The 16036-nt window shown below is 40.9% G+C and overlaps 1 protein-coding gene across 1 annotated transcript; it reads right to left on the bottom strand.

Moving 5' to 3' along the window:
• Positions 1-13101: 13101 nt before the first annotated feature.
• On the bottom strand, positions 13102-15135 carry LOC122028096 (peroxidase 12-like). The gene is made up of 3 exons (XM_042587116.1): positions 14866-15135; positions 14582-14776; positions 13102-13824 (listed from the first exon to the last, which is right to left on the bottom strand). Exons 1-3 carry the CDS (start codon positions 15112-15114, stop codon positions 13210-13212), a joined length of 1059 nt encoding a protein of 352 aa, XP_042443050.1. The 5' UTR covers positions 15115-15135; the 3' UTR covers positions 13102-13209.
• Between the last annotated feature and the right edge of the window lie 901 nt (positions 15136-16036).

The following is a 16036-nucleotide window of genomic DNA, read 5'->3' as shown; positions in this document are numbered from 1 at the left end:
GCGTGTGCCCTAGACTTCAAGGGAAGTTGGTGCAAATATCTGAGCTTAGCAGAATTTGCATACAACAACAGCTATCAGGCCACCATCGGCATGGCACCTTATGAGGCTCTCTATGGGCGGAGGTGTAGATCTCCAATCTGCTGGTATGAGAGTGGTGAACAGAAAGAACTAGAACTACAGACAGATCTAGTGGCAGATACCACAGCAACTATACAGCAGATCCGCCAGAGGATAGAGACAGCTCAGAGCCGCCAGAAGAGCTATGCTGATACACGGCGCAGACCTTTAGAGTTTTCAGTTGGGGATTCAGTGTTCCTCAGAGTGGCTCCCATGAAGGGAGTAATGCGTTTTGGGAAGAAGGGCAAGCTAAGTCTCAGATATGTGGGACCATACCTTATCAGTAAAAGAGTGGGCAAGGTAGCATATGAGCTAGAGCTACCCCAGGAAATGTCAGCTGTCCACAATGTATTTCATGTCTCTATGCTGAAGAAGAATATCTCAGATGCCACCCAGGTGATTGAGCCCCAGCTGGTACAAGTCCGCGAAGACGTCAGCTATGACAGTCGGCCTACTCAGATAGTAGATCGAGCAGTTAAGAAATTACGGAACAAGGGAGTACCATTAGTAAAAGTTATCTGGCAGAATCACACAGCAGAAGAGGCAACTTGGGAGACAGAAGCCAGCATGAGACAGAAGTACCCAGAATTATTCTAAGTTCGAGGACGAACTTTTTATAAGGTATGGGGGATTGTAACGCCCGAAAATCCTCAAAATTATTTTAGAAATATCCTAGTATTTTTCTGAAATTTTAGGATATTTTTCTGGAATTTTTGGAATAGCGGAAGTAGCAAAAATAAACAGAAAACGAAAACGGCCTAAGCGGGAATCGAACCCGAGACCTATGGTTTAAGGGATAATGCTAGTAACCAGTTGAACCTAGCAGGGCCGTGCTGAAAGGAAAAGGATTCAATAATATTTATGTTAGGTTTGGGCGGAAATTACCACTTAATATAAATAGGAAATAAATGAGTGAAGGGTTATTTGGATCGTGATTTTCCTCTCCTCAAACCCTCACCACCGAACCTTTCCTTCTCCACTCTTTCTCTCGGTGCCAACCACAAGGGAACCTAGGGTTCCGCCCCAAGGGTCCCAAGGGTTCCTTCCGGCGACATCTCGGACACGAGGACGCTCCCCTCCGCGAGAGGAACACGTGGACGTGAGAAGATCGTCGAAAGGATCGTATCCACCGGAAAACCGGCGATTAGAATCGTAAGAAACTTTGAGCACGAGGTAAGAAACCCCTCACCTACAGTATAAGTAGCTTCCATTTGGTTTTCTATGCATTAGTTCAGTTATATGCAGTTTTTTCGACACAAAGGGGTGCATTTAACCCTCCTCCCAGGTTTAGGGATTTAGTGAGTGCCTTTGGATGGGCCGGACACGTCTTTACCCCCTTCAGTTGGAGGTTTTGATGTTGTCGGGTGCCTAAAGGTAGTCTCCCTAATAGAGAGGAGAGTTAAAGCACACTAGGTGTTCGATTAAATGGTTAGCTTAGAAAAATGCAACTTAGGCATTTTTGATAGCTCAGAAAATGCAATGGGAGCATTTAAGATAGCTTAGTCAGCCTTATTACAGCTTTCATGGGACTACGGTCCAATGGGTGGGCTCCCACAGTCGCCTCTAGGTTTAGATAACCTAGCTCTGGGTTCAGATAACCTAGAACACAGCAAAATAAGCAATTAGTAGCTATATCTAGTATTTTATTTTCAGTAGGCACTGTACTGGACCAGATGTCCATTGGGTTGGGCTCCCACAGTCGTCTCTAGGTTCATATAACCTAGTAACCCTACTAAATTCGGGACTTGCAAACTCGGGTCTAGTTAGGGATGCGCGCACAGCAAAGTACAGTTGTCGGGCCCAATAGCAGCATGATTACTATTTTCACTTATTACGATAATAGCTTCCAAAACTCATAATCTAGTTACGTGATCATAGTTAAGATCAGTTTTAACTAGTTTCAGTTTCAGTTTCAGTTTCAGTTAGTTCTCCTAGTTGATATTATGAGTTAGCTCCATGCTTAGATTTATTATGCATGCTATGTTTCAGTGTTTATGCCATGTGATTTCAGTATGCCATGCTTTAACAAACTCAGTTCATGTTTTAAATAGCATTCTTTAAAACATGTTTGCATCGTTGCATGTTTTAGTGAGGTAGATGATTTCTTACTAAGCCTTAAGCTTACAGATACTTTTTCCTTATACTGCAAATAAAGGTAAAGGGAAAATAGATTATCAGAGGAAGCTGGAGTTCAATGCAGAGATGGTGTGTGTGGCACGAACTTGGAATAAAAGATCCTTAGGGGATCTAGCAAGCTTAAACAATTGAACCTTTAGTATTTCTATTTTCACGCACTTTTAATTGTTAAATGCTACGAACTAGTAAACCATGCTTTATATCCTGTTTAGAATGCTAGCTTTATGTCATTAGAATTTATTCTATGGATTGTATAAGTGAAATGTGAGATTTTGGCACGAACAAGTGCTGAAATCAGGGGCTCTGATTCGAAATCAGAGACCCAGATCGGTCTACAGATCGATCAGAAGTGGGTTGTGCTACTGGATCGGTCAGCTGACCGATCCAGTCGCGAATAGAGAGTTCGCGTCTGTTATGGATCGGTCAGCCGACCGATCCAGACGCAAATAGAGAGTTCAGAAGCTCACTGATCGGTCAGCCGACCGATTAGAGAGCCACTGGATCGGTCAGCCGACCGATCCAGATGCAAACAGAGAGTTAGCGTCTGTATGGATCGGTCAGCCGACCGATCCAGACGCGAACAGAGAGCACACACTGATCGGTCAGCTAACCGATCCAGGCGCGAACCGAAAGTTGGCGTCGTTTATGGATCGGTCGGCCGACCGATCCAGCTTCGTACGTGGATTCTGGATCGATCACTGGATCGATCCGACAGCCCAATCGACCCATGGATCGATTGAAATGCCTGATTACAACTAGCAGGACATCGGAGAGGCATAGAATATCTCCCCTAGCATGTGTACGACTCCTAGGTACACCTAGAATATTAAGTTCAGTTTACAGTAATCAGTTTAGTAAAATTTTAATCAATCCAGATTTTCCGCAATAGTAATTTAGCACAGCATAATGTAGCGATCGGCCTCGCAGCCTAGTCAGTAGGAGGCGGGTCGTTACAAGCTCAAATACATAAACTCTATTCATGAGCAAATTAAAAGACTACTTTCGAATGAGAAAGAAGTCAGGCGAGCATTCCTTGATTAGCCTTTGGCAGTCAAGGAAACGAGCCAAAGATTTGGATGCTAAGTTGCCCCCTCCATGAGTTGTGTCACTACACCATCAAGCCCCGTGGAGGAGAGCTTTGTTGACAAAGTTGAAGATGGGCACAACAAAGTCACGTGATTGGAAGAGGGTCATCTTTCTTTCTTCAAACCGCTCATTCTCTCCAGCCTGATAGGTTGCTAGCTCCACCTAGGCTGCTATCAGCTCAGAAGAAACACCCACCAGTTCAGATTTAGAGGCAGCCAAAGCAGTTTGGTCGACCCTAAGTCCTCCCGGAGGGACTCTAGCTCTGCCTATTGGACGTCTAGATTTTTCTACTACTCGGATGCCAATTAAGTTTGAGCCTTCAACTCCGCAACATGTGTAGTGTTTGCTTCCTCTAACTCAATGAAAATATGCTAGACTTCTGTAATTTTCCCGTTTAGCTCAGCCACTATATTTGGTCAGTAGGTTATCTCCAGGCGAAGTTTATCGTCAGCGATTCTTATGGCAACCTCTAATTTTTTCACCCGCTCTGCCTTTATTTTACATGACACCTGAGTCTTTTGAAGTTCCTTCTCTAATTGACTCAGTCGCTCGAGTTACACCTAATATTCTCGTGGAGACAGGGCAAGGGTATACATAGAGCCAGCCTCGGACAAGCGTTTCTTTAGAGCCACATTTTCTTGGGCTAAAGTTATAAATTTTTGTAGCATGCCCATCCTGAACACCCATTGTTGTAGAACAAATATCATCGAAAGTGTGCAAAGTAAGAGATAGCTGAAGGGTTAAGAGCATACCATTGTCAAGTCAAATGAATATTCATCCGTCATCTCCGCTAGCGTAAAATGGTCTAGCCGGTTCATAGCTGCCTCCCAGGCCTCCATCACCACTAAGCGACAGGGGAGATGACAAAGAAGCTATGGTCATGGCAAACGGTAGTGTTAGGATGTATACTAAAAGCCTAGCTTTTTGTATGAACATTTATATTTTGAAATGAGAATCACTCTGATCAAACGTTGCATGTTAATGCAGTTGTCCATTTAATTTATATTATAGATAACATGTTGTGTGGTACCACACAGAAGATCATGTTATTAGTTCCTTATAAATTATAAATAGCAACTCACGACCGAGATGGATAGGGATAAACCATTGCAACGGTTGTAGTGTAATTTGGAATTAGTTTGTCTTAACTATATAATTACACTAGTACACTATGTGTGTATTGAACAGGACCATTTGAGGTTGTTCTTTTTATACTAACTGCATAAAAGAACAAAACCTCAGTTATTATGGATGTGCGTACTCTTAATCTTGATATAATAACAAACACATATACTTAGTATTTATTTCTTTAATTTATCAAAGGGTGTGATTTATTCAGTTAAATCAATAGACCCGATAAGTTGAGAAATAATATTATTTATATGGTGTGTTATTGATTATAAAAGGAAATTGTGTCCTAGTAATCTAGGTTGATGATGCCCCCTTGAGGAGCTCATAAGGATTATCATGTAAACCCTGCAGGTGGACTTAGTCCGACATGAGAATAAGGTTGAGTAGTACTACCCTTGGAGCTAGATGTTAATTATGTGAGTTATCAATAACTCATTTAATTAACGAGCATACGATATCTTAAACACAGGTAGACTAACGCACTCATGATAAGTAGGAGCTCATATTGTAATATGGGATTGGTGCGGTAGTTCAATAATAACTTTTTAGTGGTATGAGTTATTATTGATGAACTTGAGTTGGGTGTTCAAGTCGAACACAGGAAGCTCAAGTCCATCAGGAGGCCAAAATCAATTCCTCCTCTCGGTCCTTGTTGTAGCCTCTATAAAGCCTCGCATTCAGTTTTGCTTCCTACCCAAGAAAGGGGCCAGCCACATCCTTGCTTGGTGCCCAAGCAAGGGGCCAGCCAAGCCTTGCTTCCTACCCAAGAAAGGGGCCAGCCAAGCCATGCTTAGTGCCCAAGCAAGGGGCTAGCCAAACCAAAAGAAAAGAAAAGAAAAAGAAAAAAAAAAAGGAAGATTTTGTTTCTCAACAGAATTAGAGATTTTTCTAAAAAGAATTACGTTGATTCTTTCTTTGAAATTTTCTAAAAAAAGTATATTAATTCTTTCCTAAGAATTTTTTCTAAAAAGAATTATGTTATTTCTTTCCTAGAGATTTTTCTAAAAAGAATTATGTTGATTCTTTCTTAGAAATTTTCTAAAAAGAATTATACTAATTATTTCTTAAGAAATTTTTCTAAAAAGAATTATGTTAATTCTTTTCTAGAGATTTTTTCTAAATAAAAATCTATTACTTTTTCTCCTTTTTTATCTGGGGCAAAGGGTTATAAAAGGAGTGGAAGTTGTGCCACAAAAATCAACAATTCAATTAAGAAGTGATAAGTTTTTCACCACAACTAAAAACCCTCTCCTTTCCCTTAAGGTCGGCACCCATTTTTCCTTTTCTTTCCTTTAGGGTCGGCACCCCATCTTCTCTTGGTGGCTGGAGCTTGGAGGAAAAGAAAACGAAGAGACGAAGCACCTTGGTGGCCGGGGGTTTGGAGGAGAAGAAGAAGAAGAAGGCGTTCCTTTCTTTGCATCTTTTGGTGGTAGACGGCTTGGAAACAAAAGGGGTTCGGGTGTTTTTGTCTTGGTAGATCGTCGCCCACACGACGTCCAAGAAGAGGAGAGGAATATGGCAAAAGATCAAGAAGTCTTTGTCTACGAAGAAAGGTACAACTAGTTATTTTTCCGCAATACAACTAGTTTTGTGTTCTTTGTATGGATCTTGAAATACCAACACAAGAGGCTAGCGATTTTGTGTTTTCGTTTTTGTGCTTTGATTTTGTGTTTCAATCTTGTGCTTTGATTGAGGTCTCTGTAGTTAAACCTAAGGTTACTGTGAGAAGTTTAAATATTCAATTTCTTTGAAAGACTTTGTTTAGGAAGTGGTGAATGATCCCATAACCAAGAAGGTCTAGTGCCTCGCCAACGACCTGGAAGCCAATCTTTGAAATAGATATTTAATCAACTTCTGTAATATGGTTTAATTTCAGAAGAACACAAGGGTTGAACTTGGAGTAAAAATGTTAAATTTTGTTTCCAATCTAGATTTAACTTTGAAGAACGAACTTGGAGTAAAAATGTTAAGTTTCATTTCCAATCCAAGTTTAACTTCTGAAGAGCACATGGGTAGCTAGGAAAAGTTCTGTGCTTGTACAAATTTTTGTTTACAGGGGAAACTGAATGGTATTCCAAGCAGCGCCCATCAAGTAGGTCATAGATAGCAGAGAATTTGTAAACCTTTTTTGGCTCAATCCCAGTTGTGATCGAAGAAGCCTCAACGATAAGGGTAGTGGGGAGAGCAGTATGCTATTCAGCAGAGTGGCTGGGAGAGCCAATCGGCAGGGAGGTGACCTCCTGAATTGGACTGCTCAAGAGGGGACTGCCACTAAGGGCCGAGTGGAAAAAGTCCACTCGAAAGATTGTGTCGGGTCTCTTCTCATACGGGCATGAGTTGAGGTGAAGGCACTGTGAGAGGGGGCACTTGTCCCTCAAAGACTTGTGTTGCAGGGATAAGCTGACGCCGCTTGGCCTCCTCTTCAAAGGCGCCTCCACCTCATCAGGTGGAGAATCTTCAGAGGCTAGGAGAGGGTCGGCAGACACTTCTTCTTGCGTGGCCATCTCACTAGATTATGCTGCCTGGTTGGTCGATGTCCCACCAAAAGGACCGGTCGACTGCTGCTCTCGTTCGGCCAGTAGCAGTTGTGTTGGTGTAGTTTGTACTAATGGTCTAACTCAAGTTTTGATGAATGACAAGTGAGTTAAGTGCTTTTGATGATCTGATTACTTTACCAAGTGTGTAGGAATTGATGGTCTAAAGGACCTGACACTAGGCTGAAATCTAGCTAGGTTTACGGGACTGGATAGCTAGTGGGAAGTCCAAATAGGTCAACAGGCTGACCGAATATCTGGTAGGAAGTCCAATTGGGTCAACGGGATCAGACAACCGACAGAAGTCCAGTTGAGTCTGCGGACCAGACAATTGGCAAGATGACTTGGTGGGTCAAAAGGCTAGTCAACCAACTACAATTTAGTAAGTAAAGATAAGTCACTAGAGGAAAGTGACTCCATGAGGATGCATCCTGGTTAAGAGACAGTAGGTGTCGATCTAAGGTAGGTCCATTTTGGATCTCTAATCTGAGACCTTGACTAGTTCCTGGTCCTTGGAGGACATGAGCTAATTACTACTTCTTATTATCACTATGCTAACTTTGTTGTATAGGTTAGATGTTTTAGTTTTAAAATAACATAATTTGCAGGGCAAAATGAGCAAAAATCCTTCTAACGAATAGTATCTGAAGGCGCCTTCAAGCATTGGAAGGCGCCTTCGCACTATTCATGGAAGGCACTTTCAATAGTTTGAAGGCGCCTTCCAAGGGATAAATTTTAGACCTTATCACAGATAAGGCACAGTGAAGTCAGGATCATATTTACCACATTGAAGGCACCTTCAATGGCTATGGAAGACACCTTCCATGCCCTTTATAAGGTAGTCTCGACCAAGCTTTATAAAATATCTACTATATGAGCTACTGTGCATCCGTTTGAGGTTCCTACTGCTTCAACTTATTGCTGTGACTCTGTTGCGAACCTGTTGTGCCCCACTACTGCTCCGAGGACTTTCGATCATGGCTGGCAGACCAACACCAACACACAAGTGCTCTCACTTCAATCCCTGCGTGTCAGTAACAAAGTTATTTCTTTGTAATTAAGTACTTCAAAAGAACAAGTGCAGGATGTTACACTTGTTCTAACTTTCTTTGTACTCAATTTCTTTTTCCAGAGGTACTGAAAGAGGTATTTTAGTGGATTACCCATCGATAGGTCCGTGGGGCTTAGGTCTTAGAGTAGGAGTCACCGAAGGATCCGAACAAAGTAAAACTCATCGTATTTTCTTGTGTTCTCTTTCTTTTTAGATTTTTGCTGTGTGCTTATCTTTTAAGATTCAAAAAGAGCAAATTTTCAAAATCACGTGATTCACTCCCCCACCCCCCCCCCTCCCTCTCATGTGCGACTCGATCCAACAAGTTGCTCTATCTGAAGTAGTTGTTCCTCATGTAATAGAAGACATTCGAAAGCCATGGTCTTGAAGAAAACATCCACTGCATGAAATAAGAAATACTTTAGTTAGTTCCAACTTATGAGCAGGCTAATAAGACTTACCGAAGGAGCACAGAAGCTTTACCTAAACAGGACATAATTCGAACAGGTAAAGGACACCCTCACGCAGTAGCTTGGGATCCTTGAATTGAATGCCTCCTAGTTTCTTGGAGTAAGATAGGAAGGTCGGGTTCATCTTAAAATTCCCAAGTTCAGAAAGAAGGGGGAAATCGGACCACCATGTAGTCGACCAAGAGGAAGTCTTAGGTAGTTCGATAAAAAAGAAACAAGATGTCCATCCTTTATTAGAGGAGGGTAGGTCCTTAAGGAACACTTCCTTAGGACGAGATTGAAATAAAAAAACTCTTGGGTGATTTTTTAGGGTAGAAAAATAAACGAAATTTATGAGAAGTGGGGGGGATGTCATATAAGCGGAACAAAATGAACATCATGCACATGTTGCATAATGCATTCAAGGCAAACTGCGAAAGAGGGATGTTGAAGTAAAGGTTGATCTCGGAGAGGAAGTGCGGAATGGTAAAACGCAAGCCATCTTTAAGCTGACCCTTAAAGAATGTAACAAAGCCTGGAAGAGGGTAAAGAGAGTGATCCTGGGAGTTGGAAGGTGAATGTGGTGGTTCCTAGGGATTTTAAATGAAAGACGAAGGACTTCTCGATCACTATGATCGAAATCTGAGTGAGTGAAGGTGTACCAAGGGGCAACAGATTCTTGAGCCATGAGATACTACAAGAAAAATAGCAAAGAGTCCAAGAAAGAACTTTCTGATTTAGATTGAGAGGAAGACAAGTTGGTCAAAGAAAATCACCAAGAGAGGATCGAAGAAGACGAAGCGCAAAGTGACTTGTCTCTGCACAACTTAGGGCATTTTAACATAAAACATAAGATAAGGCCCCACTACAGTCGTCTGATTAAAATAGCATGTTCATTGGTAACTGTTGATTTGCAAAGGAAAAGGTGTCATTGGTTCGTACAAAAAGGCATGCGGCAGTTGTCGCTTCAAAGAATGTGTTAGTGGGGCATGTGCCACTTGCCCATACATAGACATTTATGATGAATGAGATAGCCGAATTATTACGTTAAAGAGCACCTTCCCGCCTATCAGCAATACACCACTACGTATGTCGATCCTCTGATATGCATTTTTCAAAAAAATATGGCTAAGTGTAGTAATAAAGGGCAAGCCGAAGCCTGGTTTGAGATTAGGCCGGAGATATATCCACCCGTCAAACTAATAAAGGCAATGATCGGGCAAACACAAGACTTGGATCCAGTCAATCGGCTACCAAGCCTCCTTTGACTAGACTTGAAAGAGAGTCAAGTGGTACGGGCTGTTACGAATGGACCCAAGTATGATGTGGCAGTCAAAGTCAAGGTGACATGACAGTCAAAGTCAAAGTGAGGTAGCGGTCCAAGTCAAGAGGAGGTGATAGTCAGGAGGTCACTCTCAACAAGTCTTGGTTCCTCGCCTAGCATTAAGGCCCTCAGTACAAGGATAGCCGACCAAGAGGTCGGTTGAACCAAAGTGTTGGGACCGTTGGGCCGGCTAAAAGGGGGTTGAATAGCCCTGTACAAAATAAAATAGAAAATAACTTTCTCAGACTTAAATGAACACTTGTATAAAATAATCAAAAACAAAGGCTCAAGGGATTTATTTGGTTACAACCGGGGAGGTTGTTAATCCAAGAAAGTGGAGCACACTAAATACTCCTTCAGACAGAGAAGCCTCTTACAGCAGTGAAAGCACAGAAAGAAGAAGCTAAACTAACAAAGGGAAGCACACAAATGTTGTAAATGAAATTGCTTGTTGTTACTTAGCTTCTGGACCAAGACTATATTTATAGCCTTGGTTGGGGCGGTTGGAAGTGTTCCAGGCGCTTAGGAGAGGATAAAACTTTATCCCCTTCGCAACGGATCGCAGTCAAACGCGATATGGATAATATCACATTCCGGGCGCCCGGACCCTTAAAGTCAACAATGTTGACTTTTTTTCGATCCGGACCCTTTACTCTGGTGCTGCTCGCCTTGGTCCGGGTCTTCCACTCTATCTCCGCTTGCTTTGGTGATTTCGACCATCCGGAATAGGGCTTACCCGAACCCAACTTCCGACCTTCTCGAGCAACCTTTCGCTCCGGCTTCTCGTCCCTCAAAAATGCCTCGCGCCTCCTTCTCGTCCGCCTACTCTTCCGCAGTACCTCGTCCCTCAGATGCACCGAGCCCGTCAGCCTTCTCGTTAGCTGCGTCTTTTGCTCGACTTCTTGTGCTCCTAAACTCCTGCACACTTAGACACAAGGTTAAAACACCACAGGACCTAACTTAACTTGTTTATCACATCAAAATAACCTTAGGGTTCCAACATAAAGGGCCTGGTTCTTCTCGTCTACAGTAAGACACCTAGTATATACTCGACCAACCATCACCCGTTCAGATTCAAGAGAGCCCTGACACACCACAAGGCTGGTCGGGAGTAATATTCGGACAGGACCTGGGGACCTAGCGTCCCTCTTTGGGTAGCTAGATATATAATTAACTAGAGTTACAAGGCTCAGTACCCTTATCTTCACCGAGCAAACATACAATGCAAATCTCAAAAGAATCCAACTGGATTTCTAGAGCTTAGATATGACTTTAGAGACAAGCCTCCCAGAACAAGGACAATCAATGGAAAGTACCGGTCGAGCCTCTCAGGGCTTATTTCTCCATTTTCTAGAAACAAGTATCCCTACATATGGCTGGTCAGTCATACAGTAGTTCGGACCTAGGGAACTTGATTATCTATTCATAATTAGAACTCCAGCATTACATAATATATATTTGAGCAGTCTGAAGGGTCGAACCTCCTACCATATTTAGTACTCTACTTTTACATATACACCCCGTTGGGTAAATATTCGGTCAAGCTACCTTCGGGAGACCACATTGTTAGAAAATCATAACAGTCTGTCAAAAAATAACAATAATTTGTCAGAGAATATTTTTTTGTTGTTACATGAGCATTCAATGGAACCTTTCTCAAAGGCGATTCTACACTTTCTATCAACCGACACGGTGTGACAGCATATTCCTTCAACCGCCACATTAATGGAGTAAGTTATAAAAGGGGTGCACATGGGTAACGGAAGATTCCTTGGATGGTGACTATACGCCTCCTAAATTATACATATTCCTTACTCGACAGCTTCTGACACCTGATATTCTCTGCCACCTTATTATTGCAGAGGTTATTAGAGGTGATATATAAAGGAGTTCTTTCCGTTGGTGAAGTACGCTTTTTATAGTAGTCTCATTTATGCACACACATTTTACTATTCATCTCTCCATTTTTCTGCTCAGTCACTACACTGACTTGAGTATCGAAGAATCTTTGCCAGGGACCACTTTCCTATTTTTGGACACTAACATTTTGTCTACTCTTTTGAGTGTGCGCAGAGAGGATCTTCATTATCATTCGTAGCTTATTCACTAATTAAAAGTCTTCCTTCAGTTAACATTCCAACCACCTACTCAGCGCACCATCTCTCCATCTTTCAAACAGGATCAGGTAGCATCAACAAATATGGTCTTCTGCTTCCTATGAATGTCAAGAACCTTCCCTCTAGGAAAGAAAAACTCAACCTCAATTCTAAGGTTGTAGACGAGAAGAAGGGGTTTGAAGAGAAAATAAAAAGAGATAACATTGTCCTTAAAATTTTCTGAGAAAAAAATGTTATTTGTTGATAGAGGATTCTTCTTTATACAGTTAAATCTGACTCTTATATATAAACTCTAACTCTGAAAATGCAAAAGGAAAAGAAATCTCAATATCTAAACCTAAATTCCTATTTTATAAAGGAAGGAAAGATAGAAAAAAAATAAATCCTAAAATTTCTAATCGACTTAGAATCCTAAAATATATATAAAAAAATAAATAATAAAAAAATATCCTAGAGATAAAAAAATTTCTTAAATACTAAAAATCTAAAAATTATAAAATTATCAAAAATAATAATAATAATAATAATATGTAACTCTTCCTACATAAGTAAATCTATAAAAAAGAGTTTGTCCTTACGAACGCATATATGCACAAATCATTTTTCAAACCATTTCCTTCGAATATCTCTTTCATACTCTTCTTTTTTATTATCAAATTAACTGAGTGTCGGAATTGTCATATCAATGTCCGCCTTAGCACTCGTTTTAATTCTCTTTAACTATCACATAGATTCAACATACCGAAATCTAATTTATCATTAGCTGTGTCATCGATGATCACTTCATCCTTATCTCGGACTGGATCATATACTCTTCAGTGTAATGGACAAATATACCCCCGACAAGACATGACATTATTACTATATTATTATATCCCTGCTTATCTCAAAGCCACGTTTTTTTTTAACAACTTGAACCTACCTTATTTTAAGCAATTAAATATGAATGTTTATAGTAGCAAATAAGTTTTTTTGTATTCATCTGTATACTTTTCCCATTTGATTCATTAAAGGAAAACATTTCCTTTAGTAGCAAGGATTATTGTTTACTATTATTTTCAATGTTTAGTTTCTACTAGTCCACTTCAATGTCTCTGTTGCTTGTCAATCCAGAAGTCCACGCTGATCCGGGAGAGCTCAAGATAAAAATTACATTTATTTATTTATTATTATTATTATTATTATTATTATTATTATAAGTTTCATACATCAGCATTAACACCCACCCCTTCGTCAACACCCGTAACACACTACTAATTATATATTAGAACAACTTACTTTCATCAGCATCGACATTTGTGGCCAAGAAGTGGTTGTCTGAGGGATTGATGGCGGAGCAATTTCGACGGATCTGGCCCTTGTTCCCCGTCAGCACGCTTAGCTGCCCCATCTTTGTCATCGAGTAGACGAAGTTTTGAAAGAAGAGAGCCTGATCACCCGCAAAGCTCGTAACGATGGGCTTCGTCCTGGAATCGCCGTACAGGCCCTGGTCCGACGTGAACAGCCCCTCCCTGTTCAGCAGGTCCACGTAATACTTGTTGTCGAAGAGGTTGGGCGTGCGGATGTCGTTGACGGTGGTGTTGGTGGTATTCTTGACGGGGCACGTCAGATAGAGATTCTTGGCGAAGGGGGGATTGAGGGTGGGATCCTGCGAGGGGAATAGGCGGCTGTCGAAGGAGGTGCAGTGGCCGATGCCGATGGTGTGGCCGCCGGAGAGGGTGACGAGGTCAGTGGTGTTGAGGTTGAGCTGGGCGAGGGAGGTGATCAGGAAGGAGACGTTGGAGTTAGGGGACGGCAGGAATTTGAGGACGGTGGCCATGGTGGCGAAGGTTAGGCCGTCGCGCCGGCCGAGAGGAACCAAGTAGTCGGGCCCACCCGACTGCACTAGCATCAAATTAAATTAATGAAATCACTAAATTATTGTACACATGCTTCCAATCAATTAAGAGTTTGGATTTTTCTAAAAAGGAAAATTAATAAAGAAAAAAAAGGAATGAGTGGCTCTCATTGGTACAACAATTGTGATCTGAAACAATTAGGAGCCAATGTTTTCTTTATGAAACAGCTATCTATCATAAATATGGTCAATTTGCAACTTGCATAAGATCAATGTACCTATGTCTACTTCGTTATCACAAGGCCGGTACATAGTCACTATTATCATTTAGATGCATGAGCTGGAAATACTATCATGCTTTTCAAAAATCGGAGGCTAGTTTGAACAATTAAAATAAGAATGAGTAGTCAGTTTATTCTAATTAATATAAAAAATTTTAAGATATTATAGAACATTAAAATTTTCCCTAACTTTTAATTATTTATTATCCATAGAATTTATTACAATTTATTTACTTTATAATTGTTCAAGCTATATTATCATGGGGTTATAATTTATTTTGTTTTTGAAAAATTGACTTTCATTCTATTTTCTCTGATAAGTGCACTACTAATGATAATTGTTTTACCCATTATGTATTATGTTTGATTATAGTTCACCCACCATAAGAATTCTACAAATTATTATTTTGATAATTTTTCATTTAGGTTTGGATTAATATGATTAAACTCCTTCCCCTAATTTTATATATTATTTTTATATAAACAAATTACAATTAAAATATAAGCTTTCTGCATACCCAGGAGACGGAATCACGAGCAGAGAGAGCAGCAATATCCGAGCACGAGACAACCGACCCACAAGCCTTGGTTACAATAGCTTGGATCTCACTGATGGCGTTGAAGGCTGCTTGTCGGAGGGTCAAGTTGGGTGGCGCTTGCTTCTCACTTGGCCCTCCGGCCGACCCATCAAGCAGTATTGATCCATCACAACCCTGCACAGAACAATAAGAAAACACCTCTCTATTTCCACTTTCCACCAACAAAACAATAAGAAAAAAAAAGGAAAATTATATATAAGGACCTGAACGAAGCAGTCATGGAAGTGGAGGCGGAGGAGGCCTGCTGCCAGGCCGATGTTCTTCTTGAAAGCTTCTTTCAGGTAGCTCCTGACGAGGAGCTCTACCTGGGGGCAGGTTGACTTGTAGTAGGAAAAGGAGAGGCCGTTGACTATGGGAGGGTAATTGTAAGCCTGAGAGGGAGAAGGCAGGAAGGCAATGCATGATGAGAGAATAAGCAGGAACAGGAAGACTGAAAATGAGGAAGAAGCCATTTGGAAAGAGCAAGAGCTCGTGCTTCATTTTGAGTGTGGATTTACCTTGATTTATAGCATTGATGGGGAAACGTACAACTTAAGATAGTGGTGTTTAAATTTCCCACATGGAGATATTTTGATGGCAGATTAACGGATTATGAGTAACGACAAGGGGCCGGGCAAGCGTCACCCACCAAACGCTCCTTACGAAAATTCAACAATGATTATTTTACTGGGTAAACTTTTTGACTTTCTTGGTTATGCGAATATATGTGGTTTTGCTGTGTTCGAATTTTGGCAATTTTTCGAAATGCATACCAATATTTGAGATTGTCCCAAAAAAAAATAAGGGTGTCAAAAATGAATTCGATCCGACGACCTAATTCGAATCGACCTAAAAAAAATCAGGTTCGGGTTGGGTATTTTCAGGTTCGGGTCGGGTTCGGGTTAGAGGTTGGAGAGTTAAAAATGTTCGGATGGGGTCAGGTCGAGTTCGGGTTGACCCGGGTTGACTTAAATATAAGGTTTTTTGGGGTTAAATCAAATTTTATTTTAAAAATTTAAATATTTTTATGTATATTAATATCATGTTTGTATGATAATGATGGAGTATTGAGATAAAAGTGAAGAATTATAGGAAAAATAGTCCAAAAAAGTCGTTTTGAATCGGATTTTCGGATTATATGGGTCGGGTTCGGGTTGATCGAGTTGGTCGGGTTCGGGTTTAGGTATTTTGAGTTGAACTCGGGTTCGGGTCGGGTTCAGGTTGGGTTAAAAAAACAAAAAAAAAAAAAAATCAAACCCGACCCAACTCGACCCGACCCATCCGAATTGACACCCCTACCAAAAAATATATATCTTTTCCGTTTTACCCTCTTATAAAATTAAGTTTTTTTTTTTTTTTTTTATTGTGGACCCAACTTCCTCTCTCTTTCCTCTT

The sequence above is a fragment of the Zingiber officinale genome, chromosome 10A (assembly GCF_018446385.1).
Source record: "Zingiber officinale cultivar Zhangliang chromosome 10A, Zo_v1.1, whole genome shotgun sequence".
NCBI lineage: Eukaryota > Viridiplantae > Streptophyta > Magnoliopsida > Zingiberales > Zingiberaceae > Zingiber > Zingiber officinale.
This window is presented reverse-complemented; position numbering and strand designations above follow the sequence as displayed.